The sequence below is a fragment of the Tamandua tetradactyla genome, chromosome 6 (genome assembly GCF_023851605.1).
Source record: "Tamandua tetradactyla isolate mTamTet1 chromosome 6, mTamTet1.pri, whole genome shotgun sequence".
Taxonomy (NCBI): Eukaryota; Metazoa; Chordata; class Mammalia; order Pilosa; family Myrmecophagidae; genus Tamandua; species Tamandua tetradactyla.
The window spans coordinates 31,961,886-31,979,706 of NC_135332.1; the positions used below are offsets into that span (position 1 = coordinate 31,961,886).

Here is a 17,821-nt window from a genome sequence, read left to right on the forward strand (position 1 = left end):
TCAGCTTCTCTGAGCTCTCTGAGTTTTATCTGTCTTTTATCCTCTCACAGAAGATTCCAGCAAGGGGATTAAGACCCACCTTGAATGGGTTGGGTCACATCTCTGTGAAAACAAACTAATTGCAAGGTCCCGGCCACAATAGGTCTGCACATCCAGGAATGGATTAAAAGAACATGGCCTTTTCTGGGGTACATAACAGCTTCAAACCAGCACAAGCCTATTAACTTTTTTTCCAAATGTAAGCATTATTTTTTAAATTTCTTTCTGATCAGTTAAAACATGTATGCATTTACACACATCTTTGATATTGTTTTCTACAAGTTCACAGTGTTCTCACCTTGCTTTTTCTGTGTAGGAACCCTCTTGGTACTCTCTCTGTATTAATGACATCTTACCTCTGAGCTGCAGCTCCTGGTCCAGTCAATGCCTGCCTCGAGCCAGCGTGAAGTCAATCATTCAAAAGCTCTTTACTGAGTGCCCAATGGGTGCCAGGCACTGTTTTAGACTCTCCAGCAGTGAACGAAACAGACAAGGTTCCTGGCCTCATGAAACTTAAATTCCAGTGTTGGGGACAAGGGCACTGAATAGAATAGGTGAAAATACCTTATAGTATGTTAAAAGTTGATAAGGACTTTGGGCAAAAATAGGGTAGGGTGAATGAGCTTGGGAGGGCTGGGACGCAGGGTACAGGGTGCAGTACTAACAATGCTGATGGGGGAGTTGACTTTTTTTTTTAAAGCTGCTTTATTCACACAACATATAATTTATCCAATGTGTCCAGTCAACGCCTCTCATTATAATCACAGAGTTGTGCTTGCATTGCCACATCAATTTTAGAACGTTCTCCTTGCTCCATGAAGAGAAACCCCATTCTCCTTATGCCCCTCTATTATTGACACTTATGATTAGTCTGGCACTTTTGTTACAATTGACGGAAAAATATTATAATATTGCCATTAACTAGAGTCCACAGTTTGCATTAGGTGTACTTTTCCTTTTTACCACCCTATTACTAGCACCTTGTAATAGTGACATGCAATTGTTCTAGGTCATGGAAGAACATGGGTGTTCTAGTTTGCTAGCTGCCAGAATGCAACACACCAGAGACAGACGGGCTTTTAATAAGAGGGTATTTATTTCATTAGTTCTTCAGAGGAAAGGCAGCTAACTTTCATCTGAGGTTCTTTCTTATGTGAGAAGGCTCAGGATAATCTCTACTGGCCTTCTTTCTAGGCCTCTGGGTTCCAACAACTTTCCCCGGGGTGATTTCTTTCTGCATCTCCAAAGGCCTGGACTGAGCTGCAAGTGCTGAGATGAGGTATGCTGAGCTGCTTGGGCTGTGCTACGTTGAGCTCTCTCATCTAAGCACCAGCCAGTTAAGTCAAACATCATTCATTACAGCAGGCACACCTCTTAGCCAACTGCAGATGATCAGCAACAGATGAGGTTCACGTACCGTTGGCTCATGCCCACAGCAACAGAACTAGGTACCTTCACCTGGCCAAGTTGACAACTGAATCTAATTACCACAATGGGTATCATATGTATATAACACGTTTTGTTTATCAATTCATCAATTGATAGACACTGGGTAGTTTCCATCTTTGGACAATAGTGAATAATGTTGCTATGAACATCAGTGAGCAAATGTCTGTTCAAGTCCTTGTTTTCAGTTCTTCTGAGTATCAGGGTTGCCAGATCATATGGCAGTTCTATCCTTAGCTTCCGGAGGAAATGCCACACTATCTTCCACAGCAGCCGTACCATTTTACATTCCCACCAGCAGTGAATAAGTGTTCCTATTTCTTCACAACCTCTTCAACACTTGTAGTTTTCTGTTGAGTAGTGCCATTTTAGTAGGTGTTAAATGGTGTCTTATTGTGGTTTTGATTTGCATTTCTCTAATAGCTAGGATTTGAGCATCTTTTCAGGTGCTTTTTAGCCATTTGTATTTCCTCTGGAAAAAAATGTCTATTCTAGTCTTTCACCCATTTTAATTTTAATTTTTTTTGGAAAATACATTCTTTTATTCCTCGATTTTGTCCTAAATTCACCCATTTTTAAATTGAGCTGTCTTTTTATTGTCAAGTTGTTTTATTGTCAAGTTGTCAAGTTGTTTTTATTGTCAAGAATGTCTTCTTATATTCTGGATGTTAAACACTTATCAGATATGTGATTTCCAAATATTTTCTCCCATTGCATAGACTGCCTTTACCTTTTTGACAAAGACTTTTGAAGCATGAAAGTCTTCGATTTTGAGACAGTCCTATTTATATTTTCTTTTGTTGCATATGCTTTAGGTATTAGGTATAAGAAGCCACCACCTACCACCGCCACCACAAGATCTTGAAGATGTTTTCCTTCATTTTCTTCTAAAAATTTTATGGTTCTGGCTCTTATATTTAGGTCTTTGATCCATTTTGAGTTAATGTTTGTACAAGGTGTGAGATAGGGACTCTCATTCTTTTGGATATGGATATCCAGTTCTCCCAGCATCATTTGTTGAAGAGACTACTCTGTCCCAGTTGAGTGGACTTGGTAGCCTTGTCAAAGACCAACTGACCATAAATGTGCACATCTATTCCTGAACTCTCATTTCTGTTCCATTTATCAATATGTCCAACTTTATGCCAATACCATGCCATTTTGACCATTGTAGCTTTGAATATGCTTTAAAGTCAGGAAATGTGAGTCTTCCAACTTCATTTTTCTTTTTCAAGATATTTTTGGCTATTTGGGGCCTGTGCTTGTTTGAAACTGTTATGTACCCTAGAAAAGCCATGTTCTTTAAACCGTAATCCAATCTTAAGGGGAAGACCTACTTTGATTGGGTGTTTCCATGGAGATGTAACACACCGTGTGAATAGCCCCTTTTGATTAGATGTGACCTTACCCATTCAAGGTAGGTCTTAATTAGTTTACTGAAATTCTTAAAAGAGGCAACACAGGCAAACATTTTGGAGAAAACTCAGACCCCAGACATTTGTAGATGCAGAGGAAAACGCCAGAAGGACCCACAGGATCTATGAGAGCCATTTGTACCTGGAAGCTGGGAGAGAAGCCCAGCAGACATGGCCATGTGCCTACTCATGAGCTGCTAAGCAAGCCAGAACCCAGAGTTTTGCCCCAGAGGAGCTAAGTGAGAGTCCACAGATACTTATAGGTCGTCACTGGAATCACAAGCACAAGGCAATAAATGAGGAGCAAGGACCTCGGATGCCAGTCACATGCCTTCCCAGCTGACAGAGAAATCCTGGATGTCATTTGGCCTTTCTTCAGAGTCAAGGTATCTTTCTCTGATGCCTTAGTTTGGACATTTTTAAGGCCTTAGAACTGTAAACTTGTAATAATAAATCCCCTTTATAAAAGCCATTCCATTTCTGCTATATTGCATTCCAACAGCATTAACAAAATAAAACAGGGCGCCTTACCCTTTCAAATGAATTTATCTTTGGCTTTTCCATTTCTTTAAAGTAAGCCATTGGAATTTTGATTTTGATTGTATAAATTCTGTAAGCCAATTATTATTATTATTATTATTATTATTATTATTTTCTTATGGGTAAGCTTTGGGAATTGAACCCAGGTCTCCGGTTTGGTAAGTGAGAATTCTGCCATTGAGCCATGTAAGCCAAGTATCTTTTAAAGAGATTAAAATAATAAGAAAAATATTACATATTTACCACCTACTAATAATTTCTGGTGCTCTTCAGTTCTTTTGTGTAGATCGATATTTTCAGCTGGTATCATTTCCTTCTGACTGAAGGACTTCCTCTAACATTTCTTACAGTGTGGTGATGAACGGTGATGAGTTCTTTCAGCTTTTGTAGGTCTGAAGAAGTTTTTATTTTTCCTTCAATTTTGAAACATATTGTCACTAGATATAGAATGTTAGGCTTTCACATTTTTCCTTCAGTACTCTGAAGATGCTGTGTCATTGTCTTCTTGCTTGCATTGCTTCGAACAACAGCAAAAAAGTGCTTCTATGCTTATCTTTTTTCCTTGTATGTGATGTGTCTTTTTCCTCTTGCTTCTTTTTAAGATTTTCACTTTATCATTGGTTTTGATCAGTTTAATTGTGATGTGCCTTGGTGTAGTTTTCTTCCTGTTTCTTGTGTTTTGAGTTTGTTGAGCTCTTTATGGGCTTAAGGTTTTTATTAAATTGGGCCCTTATTTCTTCAAATATTTTTCTATCCTTTCTGGGACTCCAATTATTGCACGTACTGAGTTGCTTGAAGTTGTCTCACAGTTCACTGATAACTGTGTTTCTTTTTTCTGTGTGCATTTCATTTTTGGCTAATTTCTATTGCTTTGCCTTCAGGTTTGCTAATGTTTTCCTACTCAATGTCTAATCTGCTACTAATTTCATCCAATGTATTTTATATTTCAAACGTTGTACTTTTTATGTTTTAGAAGTTTGATTTGGGTCATAAGTACATGTGTATATATTTATGTATATCTATCTTTCTATATATCTTCTAACTTTTTTTTAACACAGAGTGCAATTATGCTGAGTTATAATAACTGCCTTATTGTCCTTGTGTGCTCCCATCTGTGTTAGTGCTGGGTTAGTTTCAATTGATTGATTTTTCTCTTCACTAAGCATTATATTTTCCTGCTTCTTTGCAGGCCTGGTAATTTTTTATTTAACACATGACATTGTGGATTTACCTTGTTGGGTGCTGGATATTTTTGTGTTCCTATATATATTCTTGATCTAAAAGAAAAAAAAAAGCTTTTTCTTTTGAGATAATTATAGATCCTCATGCAATTGTAAGAAATGATAGAAAGATTCTGTATACCATATTTACCCAAATTTCTCCCAATGATAACATTTTACGTAACTTCAGTAGAATGTCACAACCAGAAAATTGACATAGCCACAACCCATAGACTTTGTTCAGAGTAGAGCAGTTTTACAAGCACACACATCTAGTTCTATGCAATTTTGTCACGTGACCTGACCACCTGCAGTCAACATATAGAGCAGTTTCATTCCAAGGACCTCTAACACTATGCTCACACAGCCACAGCCACCCCCCCTCCCTTCTACCATCCCTACCTCCTGGCAACCACTAATCTGTTCTCCATCTCTATACTTTGCCATTCTAAGAATGTTATATAAATGGAAAAATGAGTATGAGATTGGCTTTTTTTTCCCACTCAGCATAATTCCCTTGAATTCTTTCCAAGTTCTTATGTGTATCGTAGTTCATTCCTTTTTATTGCTAAATAATTTTCCATGTAATGGATGTACCACAACATGTTTCACAATTCACCTTAAAGGGCATTTGTGTCATTTCTTGTCTGTTACAAATAAGGCTCTTATGGACATTTGTTTTCAGGTTTCTGCATGAACATAAGTTTTCATTTCTCTGAGATAAAGCCCAAGAGAGCAATTGCTGAATTATATGGAAAGCACACGCTTAGTTTTGTAAGAAACTCCTATACCCTTTTCCAAGTAGCTATATAATTTTATTCCCTCCAGCAACACGAGTGATTCAGTTTCTCTGCATCCTTGCCATCAGTAGTGGTAACACTATTTTTTATTTTAGCATTCTGATAAGTATATAATGATACTGCATTGTGGTTTTAATTTGCATTTCGCTAATGGCTAATGATGTTTTGAACATCTCATTTACTTATTTGCCATCTGTATATCCTCTTTGATGAAATGTCTCTTGATGCCTTTTGCCCATTTTCTAATTGGATGTTTGTTTTTTCTCACTGTTGAGCTTGAGATATTCTAGACTCAAGTCCTTTATCAGAATAGGGTTGAACTTTTTTCTGGGGCTTAGTTAAGTAGTTTAGAACTGGTTTGATCCTTTTTGGTATTTCTTTTTAAGATTTGTTAGGTGGAGTCATAATAACATCTAGTCTATGGCTGATGATTCTCCACGACTGAGGCACGATCCTTCTGAGTACTTCGTTCAGTTTTGTGAAGTACAAAGTTTTACTCTGGCTGGTGGGAAAAGGTACCATTCCCAGCCCTGTGTGGCACTGGATTCTTTTCCCTCCAATTCTTTGGTTGGGAGGCCACTGGGCTTGGCCCCAGCGCCTAAAGTCTTCTGTAAGGTATTCGGCAGGGGCCATCGTCAGGCTTACCTCGTTTGCTTCTCATCTCTCGGGCATAATTTCCCCATGGACTGATGTCCAGCGTCCATTGTTTCATGTTTTGTACGTTTTTTTTGGGGGGGGGGGCGGCGGTTCTGGTCCTCCTTACTCCGTGTTTGCTGGAAGTGAAAATTTCAGGAGACCAAATTTTATTCTAAGTTTTTCTTTGTCACTTTGTTTACATTTGCACATCTGTCTGTAGGTCCCAGCCATGACTAGGCTGTGTCACTTCAGAGGATGTCAGCATCACAGACACCCTGAGGTATGGCGGACCTCTGCTCTGATGCCGCAAAGTCTAACATTGTTAAACTCTTGAAAGAGAGGTGACGAAGAACCTAAAAAGTATGACACTTTTTTTCTGCTATTTTTTGAAACTTTTATTTTGAAATAATTTCAAACTTACAGGAAAGTTGCAAAAACAATACAAAGCCCAAAAAGGAACTCTAGCATACCTCTACTCACCCCCACCACCCAGACACCAATTTTACCACCTGAACCTTTTGCATGTCATTCTATCCACCTGGGTATTCATCCATCAGTTTTCTGAACATTTGAGAACAGGCTGCATACATCATACCTTTGAACACATGATACTTCCGTGTATGTTTCCTATGAACAAGGATATTCACTTATGTAGTGACCTTAAATGCAGTCATGTAAAGAATTTGATAGATCTGAAAGAGCAAATGTGGCTGCAATCCAAAGCTTGGGGGGAAGGGGGGCCACTGATAAGCTTAGAGATGTAAACTGAGGCAGAAGGCCCTGGTGATCTGGGTCAAATGCTGTGACCTTCACCTTGAAGGTGTGGAGAAGCCATCTTCTTTTATTTTTTTTTAAAAATCATCCATAAAGTTCAGGGTTCATACCACCGTATTATAAACACCTTGTATTGGTGTGATACATCTGTGACAATTGATGAAAACACATTTTTATAATAATGCTGTGGGAGACACCATCTTAAATCAGGCATCTTGAAATAATGGAGTCAGGAAAAGGCCTTTTCTTACCAATCCACCCCCTAAGTCGTGCACATCCTGTACCGTCAAAATGTACATCAGGGATGGGTTTGTTTTTAGAAAATATGTGCCCTTTGCTCAACAACATGCAGGCAAACAGGGAGGACCCCAGTCAGAGACCCTCTCATTTCCCCCTCATCCAAAGGAAGACAGGATTGAGGCATAGAGTGTAGGCACTTGAGAGCATCTAGAGGTGAGTGGCTAGGGGAGCTTTTCAGGTAGGAGAGGCCTGAGTGGAAGTGAGGCTCTGCCCCTATTTATATCATTCCTACTCCCCCCAGGCCTGGGAAGAGGGGGGCCAGGGGCCTGGTCCTCCAGCGGAGCGGCTGGCTGACACCAGCCCTGCAGTCCGGCAGCCTTCTGGCTTCTGCGCTCGCGTGTTTTTCTTGGCCAAGAGCTGCTCCGGGCTTTTTGAAGCTGATTCCTGTTCTGATTCCAAGGCGAAGCTGAGGAGACAGAACATGGACTGCAGGGCAGGGAGCTGAAGGGGCCTCAGACGGGGAAAGAGTGGTGGTTGGCTGAGAATCCAGGATTTGGGGTGCTCAAACCCTGCATCCTGGGGCTTCCCATGCGGGTGAAGAATTTGACAGGGGTCTGAAATCTGCTCTGCACATGAGCCCACCTTCCTCCAGGAAGGCATTTGAGGGCGCCACAGTGTCTAGACTTGTGCTAGACCAGAGTGTGCCCCTTGTTCTTGCTTCTCGACACCCCCAGATACGCTCAGACACCTGTCCTCCAGCTCCAGGGCCTTGCCCGCCATGGCAGCCCCCCACCCCCAGCCCAGGCAGGCTCTCAGAGGCCCTGCTAGCCCAGGGCATGGGCCTTGCCCCACCACTGCCAGCCCAGTAATTCCCAGCTCTGGGGCAGTGCTGCCTGCCCCGGGGCCCAGCACAGACCCTCTGTGTCCTGTTTGGCACAGATGCCGACCGGTCACGTGTCCCTCAGCTGAAGGCCTCTCGTCCGCCTCTACCATCTGCTAAGGCCCCAATAATTATTCCAAGGCAGAGTTCATGCCGCCCTGTAATGTAATCCAGGCTGCAGCCGCTTGGGCAGGGGGTCCCCAGCTGGGTAATGAGCCAGAAGCTTTATTGAATCCCTGGCTTGGGTCTGACTAATGACCATGTTGAGTTAGCAGAGGCAGCCTGGGCTTTCTGAGAACCCCTCTGAGCACTTCTGAGAGGTACTTCCTTCTCCCTGGCACCCCAATTCCAGATCCTCAGATCCCTTGGGGAGAAACTGGGGCTGCCTCGGGTCTGGAGGCCCAGGCAGGGTTGTAGGCTTGGCTGGGGAGAACCAGCCCCTGCAGCGGCCACCCCACCCCTGTCTCCTAAACCTGCTCACCTCCCTCTCACCTCTGCTTTCCGGCCTCCTGAGCCCCATGGAAGGCGGGTCTTGGCCCAGGAGGCTGCGCCGTGAGCCAGGCCTTCCCAAGGAGAGGTGTGCGAAGCGGCCCCTCTCCTCTGCCTTGCAGAAGCAGAGCTCTGGCTTCAGGACCTAGCAGTGTCACATCTGTGCAGCCACAAACCTAGAGCCTCTGTCTCCCCCCTGCTCCCCAGCCCTTTAAGGACCAACACATTCGGCCTTGTTTTTTCACCTCACCATCCCTTTCGTGCCTGTGCTCGGCCTGGACCGGCCTCTCCGTGGGCAAGGACTGATGTTCATCCCATGTGTCCCGAACTCAGCACACAAAGCATTTGTGGAAGCAAAGAAAAGAGGGAAAGAGGTCAGGCTGTGCTCCAAGTGCTGAGAGGTGTGGTCTGTGCACAAGCAGCATGGGCATCGGGGATGCTGGCGTGCGTGTGCACGTCCCCACGTGCATGGAGAGGACAGCCTGGCTGCTCTGGGAGGTGGTGTCAGCTGTGCTGTCCTGTCAAGACCCTAGATGTTATGCTGAGGATGAACCTGAGGTCGAAGGTCACCCAGAGTTCACTGTCTGGGTGTGGCTTCCTGCGAGCTGCCCCTGTGATGGGCCTTGAACCCACCCGGGTCCTTCCAGCCTCTGGGAGTGGTGGGAGCCCTGGGCCCCTCTTCCTGATCTTTCGCCCTGAGCAGCAAGAGGGGCTCAGCTGTGCCAATGTCTTTGGGGAGGGGTGAAAGGCAGGGGCACCCACGGCCAGCCAGCCCACCCTAGGCCAGGCCCCTGCACAGGCAGACCCAGCCAGGTGCCCTTCCCCAGGGAAGGGCGGGGGCTCACCGCCCGAGAAGGGGACGGAGAAGAGTGGAAGAGAGCCAGACAGACAGACACGCACAGGAAAGGGAGCCAGATCTGATCTGAGGGCCTCAGGCTGCGCCCGCTGAGGGAGGGGGCCCCCCAAGACTTCAAAGGGCTCCCAGAACAGCTTATAAACAAGGCGGTCTGGCGGGGAGGCCAGCAGGGGTGGGGAGCCCGAGGGGGGAGGCCCAAATGGAGAGAGGCTGGGAGCGCGCAGGATTTGGGGTCAGGGAGGTGAGGGGCCGAGCCAGGGCTCTACCTCGGCCGTGGGGCACTGAGCGGGACAAGCTTAACCTCTCTGTGACTCGGTTTCCTTTTCCGAACAACGGTGCACACAGCAGCATCCCTGACCTACCTCCTGGGGCTGGTGCGAGGGTCAGCGGTGATGATGTGGGTGAAAACGCTGTGCGGGCTCGCAGCCCCGATCAGATGTTATTTATTATTCCGAGCTGTGTCTGGTGGGAGACTTGGAAGCACTGCGAGGGAGAGCTGGAGTGCTCTAGGGCCCGTTCTTCTCTGGATGCTGTTTTGAGAGGGCTCGGTGTGGAATGGCCAGGGATGGGGCCCTGGGAGGGAGAGCCCGCGGCCTTCTCTGCCGACCCCGAGTAGCTGTGGGGAGGATGGACCTTCAATCCCGAGCCCCAGGTGACTCCCCAGAAATCAGCTTCCTCTCCCCGGATACTCGTCCTCGCATAATGGGGCAGTGACCATTTTTCTCTAAATCCTGCTTAGAAATGTGTCACTGTCCATTTCCCTTTGAGACATCAAAGGAAGCTGTGTCCTCCGTTGGCAAACCACGTGCATTCAAGCACTGTGCTCTGGCCCCTGCTCCGAGCAGCTGGAACACGGGTTTATAAAATTACGGGGAATTCAAAGCAGCCGGCATCGCCCGCTGTCTGGCTTCATTACTGGGACCAGCCTCAGAGGGAAGTTTATTCCAATAATTTAGGGGATTAGGATCTGACACCCTTCATTAGCTATTTGACATGAGCAGGAAAGACAGATCTTGCAGAATAAACCACACGACGGGAAGGAATCGGCTCCAGCGGGGAGAAAACAGCTCACCACCCAGATAGAAAGAAGGAAAGTCTGCGAGGTGGCAAAAAGAATTGTGTGGCCTTTTTACAATCAGATTAGATGGTGAATGACAGCTCTGAAGGGGAACGTGGGCCCGGTGAAGGGGAGGGCTGGCCTCGGGGCTCAGTTTCCCCGTCTGTAAAATGAGAGCAGGGCTGGGGGCCTCCAGCGTCCCTTCTGGCTCTGATGTGTGCTGTGCCCACCCATCTACTGTCCCGGGGACATATAGCAGCTCAGTTACTGGTTTGTGGTTTGGCCTTGAAAAGGCACTCTTTCTTCTGGGGATCTGTTCCCCCACCCCCACGGGGATCGAGTGACCAATGCAAAAGCACTCAGCCTGCTGGCTTTTCTGTGGCATTTTAGATACAAGCCATTTCCTGCCAAACGGCAGAGAACTCGCCCCCGCTCCCTGGCAGCTTCTGACTTTTTCCCCCGCCCCCTCCACAAATACAGCTCCTGATGTTTCAAAAATTTCTTGTCCAGCCTGTAAAAACCAGAGTTTGGGCTGTGCCTTGACAGCAGTTCCGACAGATGGATGGGGGTGGGGGTGGTTTCCAAAGGCCCCTGCCCACATCCAGGCAAGCTGTTTTCCCTGTTTCCCGTGTTAATGTGGAATGGCAGAGCTGTGTGACCCAGGGCTAGTTACTTAACCTCTCTGTGCATGCATTTCCTCAAGTTTGAAATGGAAGTACAGCTTGTGGTGAGGATTAAAGGAGATGATGCATTTAAAGAGGCTCCACAATTAAGAGCCCACTACATATCAGCTCTTACTACTGCTATTCCTGCTTCCTACATGTGGCTTTGGGCAAGATGCTTGCCCTGTTGGACTTTGAAACTTCTCTGCCAAATGGGGAAGGGGAAACGAGATAATGCCAGTAAGGTGCCTGGCACTCAGGAAGAGCTCACGAAACAGCAGCCATTATGGGCATAGCGAGGGCGGCTGGCGGTCTGGCTCAGCCCTAAGATACTGTTTGTGGGTAGGTTTTCTTGGAGCCGGCAAGGGTGTCAATGGAGGAGCAAGGAATGTGATACGTCCCAGCAGCCGGGGGAGCTGGAGCATATCTGGTATGTATCTCTAGAATGATTTTGGGGGAAATTCACCAAAGTTGGGAACTTGAGACACTAACTGCCCGGGACAGAGAGATACGGAGCTGTCCGTGCAAGTACCCCCACAGAGGGACCTGGTGCTGGTTTGGGAGTCAGCTTACAGAGTACAGCACCGCTCAGGCCTCCCTGGAATGGCCGTGAACTTGTTGTTTTTCCACGTCATTTGCTCTCAAATGTACTATCAGGCCGGGCGATGCTAACCCGGCCGGCGGCTGCAGGTCCCTTCTCGTAACAAGCGATTGTGTGTTCTTTCGAGGTGGCCAAAAGGGAGGAGGGGGCCCGGCCATGAGGAGGTGGGGAAAGGGAAACAAATCCCTTCTTTACAGTGAGCTTGCGTGTCCTGGAGCCAGCTCCCCTCCAAAGCACAAGCCATCTCTGGCCCTCAAAGGGGTTAAAGGCCTCCTGGAGCTCAAAAACAAGCAGGTGTCCCACCGTGCCAGATACAGCCGCCTAAACTGCTTCCAGCTTTTTTTTTTTTTCCCCTTCTGCAACAAGTCTGCGATCAGCCCCGGGACAGAGGAGCCAGCAGCCTGCCGGTGACAGGCGTCAGGTTAGCTCGCTCCCCCTCGGGTGGCGCGCCCAGGATATAAATCCAGGCTCGGGCCCCTGCTGCGGCTCCTCTCCCTGCACACTCAGGAGAGGGAGTTTCCTTCCAAAGACCTTTCTTTCATCTGAAGCGCACAGCCCAGCAGGCTGCGCTGACTTGGTGGAGGCAGCCACAGCAGCGTGGCAGCGGCAGCAAGGAGGCCTGCTGGGCTGGGGAGGGGCAGGTGTCTCGGACCCCCAGAGGAGGAGAAGACCCCGGTGGGCTCCAGCCCCTGGAGTCAGTGCAGAGGAGGTCTCTGGCTGCCGCAGAACAGCACCATGTGGGCCCTGGGGTGCTGCCGGTTCTGGGCCCGCTGGGGGCAGGTGGCAGCCCTGCTGCTGCTGCTCTGGGCCCCCCTGCGCGGCCTGGCCCTGCCACCCATCCGCTACTCCCACGCTGGCATCTGCCCCAACGACATGAACCCCAATCTCTGGGTGGATGCACAGAGCACCTGCAAGCGGGAGTGTGACGCAGACCAGGTGAGTGTGTTCGTGAGTCAGCCCAAGGGTGGCCGACGCAGGCATGTCCTGCAGGGCCTGGGGACGGGGACAGAAATGCAGTGCCGGCTCCGTCCGTTACACTGAGGTCCGGAACAAGAGGGGCCTCTTCTGGGCACATGTGATGCCCCAGTTCATCAGGGCCTGGGAACCCACGAGGTCCTTGCCTCGGGCTTGCTGAAGGTGGCCACACGTGGGCGTGAGGGCCAGGCGCAGCGTGTGGACAGGCACAACACGTCCACGAGGTGGGCGTCAGCACCCTTCTTCAGGTGAGATGGCAGATACCCGGGGACCTGCCAGGAGTGGCATGAGGGCCACGGCCACTGATGGGAGGACGGGATCGGAACCTTCGTCTGCCTGACCCTCCAGGCCACCTCCCCAGGGAGTTGGGCCCTGACCCTGAGAGCAGACAGGCCAGCAGCAGCCAGGAAGGCAGAACCGTTCCAAATGGCTCTCCCCAGGTGTCCTCTCTCCGGTGTCCCTGGGAGGGGGAATGGACCAAGCGTGAACCTGCCAGATTCCTCGGTCCTTTCTGCATGGGGCAGGGCCCAGTTCAAGGGTGGGGCTCTCCCAGGGATGGCTTTGGAGCTTCTGCCCTGGGATGTTGGTCAGCTCCCAAGTCCAGTGCCCCTCCTGCCCTTGTGCCCAGGGGGCTAAGGGTCACTGGTACCTGGCACCTGCCCTGGGCAGACACTTCCTGCCCGGCTGGCCAGCTCTTAGGGCCGCCTGGACTCTCCTGGGACTTCAGGTCTGGGTTGGGGTGTCCTTGGAACACGAGAGACCCCAGTGCTCCCTATGCTTCTGCCAAGTGTACCTCATCCTGCAGTAGAGGCAGGGGTGCCTGGAGGGAGAAGGCTTCTGCCTCACGGTGCCCAGGGGATAGTTCCTGGGCCTCTCAGGCCAGACACTGCCAGTGGGCAATGAAGCTGCCAGGAATAGGAAGATAAGGCGCTGGGCAAGGTGGGAGCTCTTCTACCCAGCCGAGGCCATGCCATCAGTCCACCCCACTGGCAGGGGAGCCTGTTTCAGTGGTGCCGTCTGCCTAACGGATCAGGTGGGCTTGGGAACAGGGAGACTCCGGCTGATTTTATGTGTCTTGGGGCGAAGGGAGCTGTGTGGGGCTGGGGATTTGGACGACCTCTAGGCTCCCCTCTAGGTTTCCTGTGCCCAGAAACATCTCCCCATGGCCCCAGCATCTGAGGACATTCCTGGGCCACTCTCTTAAGGAACAGATAGAACCTCCCGCCAAGGAAGCAGTTTCTCCTGCCTGCTCCCGCGGGCTTCTCTCCCTCAGACCCCCGCTCTCCTGCTCTGCGTTCTGCCTGTCTGGCCCCAAAGCCTCCCCTGGTGTGGCCTAGAAGCCTATGCCAAACGAGGGCTGCAAAACAAAGTCCCCATTCTGAGCCGAAGGGGGGAAAACAGTAAACAAGTCGCGTGGGCAGGCTCCATGCAGCCGGGGCGGGGGACAGCCCCCCTCTTAGCTGATGTGGAATGTCAAAGAGGCTGAAATAAAAGTCGGATGATAAGAGGCCGCCCTGCGTGGGGAGTAGCTCGCAGCTACTCCCAGGCTGAGGATTAGGCCCGCTGCCCGCCGGCCCAGTGGGTACGATGGTGTTATTGTCGAAAACACCATGTGAAATCCTTGTTTGTGCGGCTCCAGGAGCATGTTGCTAATTTTGAGGAATTAAACTAATGCTTTAGGTGGCTCCACAGAAAATCAGAGGGGATTACGGCCCGGTAAGTCCTCGCTAACGGCTTGCTGACCTTTGCTACACGTTTTTTTTTTTTCTTGTGGCTTCTCCCCGTGAAATGTTCCATGTGTTGGAAATGGGACCTGGAACCGGTTCAACCCATTGTAGTGAGACCGGCCCCCTGGGCCTGTCCCGCCCGCCCTCTCGGGTCTCAGCAGAGCCTGTGTTCGTGAGCTGGGTGTCCATCTCCTCGAAGGGAAGAGAGGTGCAGAGAGCCTCAAACAGCTGTCCCAGGGGTGTCTGGCTTTTCACTCTTAGCCTCTGCTGTCACTTCAGCGTTGCCAGGTTGCCCCGTTAATATGCCCCCTCATCCCGCAGAGAAGGAGAAACAGGCAGGCTGTCGGGTTCAAACTGGACCTCGTTCGCGATAACTGGGTGATGCAGAAGAGAAAAACCACCACTGCAGAATCTCATCCCCCTGGGACTTTCTACCACTTCACAGTTGTGGGAACTTCCCAGAGGCCTCTCCGAACCTCTGCCTCCTCATCTGTAAACTGGTCATAGGGAAAACGTCACCTCCTAGAAGTATGTAGTCTGCCTCCTTGTACCACCACCTGGTGACCACGGGCAAGCTACTTAAGCCTCTGGGCCTCAGTGACCATCACCTGGAAGGCGGGTGTTGGTTGTCAGACGTGAAGTTCTTAGAGGAGGGCCTGGCACCTGGGAGGGGCCGTGCCCCGGCTAGCGGGTGTTACTGTCGCATATGTTGTCAGCGCGTATTAATTCCCTTCCCTGTTCCTGTGGAGGGTAAGTGTGTGTGTGTGTGGCGGGGGGGTGCTGGGGGCCCTGACCTCTCTTCCTCCTCCTCCCTGCTCAGGCTTCTCTGCTTGCCCCCACCCAGGAGTGTGAGACCTATGAGAAGTGCTGCCCTAACGTGTGTGGGACCAAGAGCTGCGTGGCGGCCCGCTACGTGGACGCACAGGGGAAGAAGGGCCCGGTGGGCATGCCGCGGCAGGCCACGTGCGACCACTTCATGTGCCCGCAGCAGGGTTCTGAGTGCGACATCTGGGACGGCCAGCCCGTGTGCAAGTGCAAAGACCGCTGTGAGAAGGAGCCCAGCTTCACCTGCGCCTCGGATGGCCTCACCTACTACAACCGCTGCTACATGGACGCCGAGGCCTGCTCCAAGGGCACCACGCTGGCTGTCGTCACCTGCCGCTACCACTTCACCTGGCCCAACACCAGCCCCCTGCCGCCCGAGACCACCGTGCGCCCCACCACGGCCGCCCCGGAGACGCCAGGGCTGGACGTGGCGGCCCCGGCCCTGCTCAACCACCCCGTGCACCAGTCGGTCACCGTGGGCGAGACGGTCAGCTTCCTCTGCGACGTCGCGGGCCGGCCGCGGCCCGAGGTCACCTGGGAGAAGCAACTGGAGGACCGGGAGAATGTGGTCCTGCGGCCCAACCACGTGCGTGGCAACGTCGTGGTCACCAACATCGCCCAGCTGGTCATCTACAACGCCCAGCCCCAGGACGCTGGCGTCTACACCTGCACGGCCCGGAACGGCGCCGGGGTGCTGCGCGCCGACTTCCCGCTGTCCGTAGTGCGAGGCGGTCCGGTGGCCGCCACCATGGAGAGCGGCCCCGACGGCACGGCCTTCCCGGCGGCTGAGTGCCTCCAGCCCCCCGACAGCGAGGACTGCGGCGAGGAGCAGACCCGCTGGCACTTCGACGCCCAGGCCAACAACTGCCTCACCTTCACCTTTGGCCACTGCCACCGCAACCGCAACCACTTCGAGACCTACGAGGCCTGCATGCTGGCGTGCATGCGCGGGCCGCTGGCCGTGTGCAGCCTGCCGGCCCTGCAGGGACCCTGCAAAGCCTACGCGCCTCGCTGGGCCTACAACAGCCGGCTGGGCCAGTGCCAGTCCTTTGTCTACGGCGGCTGTGAGGGCAACAGCAACAACTTTGAGAGCCGCGAGGCCTGCGAGGAGTCCTGCCCCTTCCCTCGGGGGAACCCGAGCTGCCGGGCCTGCAAGCCGCGGCAGAAGCTCGTCACCAGCTTCTGCCGGAGCGACTTCGTCATCTTGGGCCGTGTCACCGAGCTGACCGAGGAGCCTGATTCAGGCCGCGCCCTGGTGACGGTGGACGAGGTCCTAAAGGACGAGAAGATGGGCCTCAAGTTCCTGGGCCGGGAGCCGCTGGAGGTCACCCTGGTGCATGTGGACTGGGCCTGTCCCTGCCCCAATGTGACGGTGGGCGAGACGTCGCTCATCATCATGGGCGAGGTGGATGGCGGCATGGCCATGCTGCGGCCCGACAGCTTCGTGGGTGCCTCGAGCGCACGGCGGGTCAGGAAGCTGCGGGAAGTCATGCACAAGAAGACCTGTGATGTCCTCAAGGAGTTCCTGGGCACACACTGAAGCCCCAGCCCGCCCTGGCCCCCACCCTGACCCTCTTCTTCCTACCCACCCCCGGTGCCCCTCAGTCAGTCATCTGGGCAAGGTCAGATTAGACAGTCTTGGGCCAGCAGGGAGCCATCAGTCAGCCCATCCCAGGGTCTCAGGCCAGCTTCTGTTCTTTAGGTTCAGTAAGGGGTCCTTTTCCCAGCTGAGGTGGACAAAAGGAGAAGCCCGCAGACACGTGCACGTTATTCCTGACGACCATTTCCTCCCTTTGTTGGCCACCCCCGTCCCCCTCTGGTGCCCCCAGCCAGGATCCTAGAGATGGCGGCAGCGTGGAGGCGACAGGAATAGTTGAATGACTTGGGTTGCACAGGGAGTAGGTGGGGAGAGAAGGGAGGGCGCAGGAGCTCATGTGGACAGCTCCCCACAGCTCCTCAGACCGGGGGTGCAGGGGCCCCTCACGTTGTGCGTGGCGGGCAGAGGGGAGCGGGCGCGCGGTGGGAGCCAGCGCACGGTGCCCGCTGAGTGGAGGCCCCCGGGGCCCGGGGCGGGGGGGGGGGGGGGGGGGGGAGCCGCCTGCGCGCTGGTCATGTTGGCCCTGCAGGACCCGAGGCTGTCGCAGGACCTGAGGCTGTCGCGGCACCAGCGGAATACACGTTTCTTCTCCTTGGCGGTTGATTGATTCAGTTGATTGATTCATTGATTCGGTGCCATTCATTTAAGCTCAGTGGACGTTTTCTGAACACTTCCTGAGTGCCAGGTGCTGGTGCCACGGAGACATTAGACCTGGCCCAGCTCAGAGCGACCTAACCCAGGTGTCCAGATCCCAGGGGGCCTGGGAGCAGACCCATCGCTGGCCCTCCTGTTGGACAGAAGGTGGGCTCTCATGTGCCACAGGCTTCCTTGGAGAGAAAGCAGATAAAAAGTCTCAGGATCTCTTTTGGTAGGAAGAGGACTAAAGGAGAAAAAAAAGCAGGCAGGGAGGGGGTGGGGCGAAGCAAAGGAATAAGGAAGAAGAAAGGGAGGAGGAGGGGAGGCAGGATTGAGAAGGAAAAGGAATGTTGCTCAATGCTGCCATCTGCTGGAGGCCTTGGGTGCCAGCATGGATCGAGGGAGG

The 17,821-nt window shown here is 51.5% G+C and overlaps 1 protein-coding gene across 3 annotated transcripts; it reads left to right on the forward strand.

The window, feature by feature from the left end:
- The first annotated feature begins 10,911 nt into the window (after window positions 1-10,911).
- WFIKKN2 (WAP, follistatin/kazal, immunoglobulin, kunitz and netrin domain containing 2) lies at window positions 10,912-17,259 on the forward strand. 3 transcript variants are annotated; one of them, XM_077164783.1, is made up of 3 exons: window positions 10,912-11,484; window positions 11,853-12,591; window positions 15,178-17,259. In XM_077164783.1, exons 2-3 carry the CDS (start codon window positions 12,391-12,393, stop codon window positions 16,720-16,722), a joined length of 1,746 nt encoding a protein of 581 aa, XP_077020898.1. In that variant the 5' UTR covers window positions 10,912-11,484; window positions 11,853-12,390; the 3' UTR covers window positions 16,723-17,259. The 3 variants fall into 3 exon arrangements, with proteins under 3 accessions (XP_077020898.1, XP_077020899.1, XP_077020900.1); XM_077164784.1 differs by having other exon boundaries at window positions 15,202-17,259; XM_077164785.1 differs by lacking the exon at window positions 11,853-12,591 and having other exon boundaries at window positions 15,202-17,259.
- Window positions 17,260-17,821: the final 562 nt, after the last annotated feature.

Coding starts and splice junctions, on each gene's coding strand:
- WFIKKN2 (XM_077164783.1), top strand. CDS start 12,391: ATGTGGGCCCTGGGGTGCTGCCGGTTCTGGGCCCGCTGGGGGCAGGTG. Junction 12,592..15,177: donor GGGAGTGTGACGCAGACCAG/GTGAGTGTGTTC, acceptor CTCCCTGCTCAG/GCTTCTCTGCTTGCCCCCAC.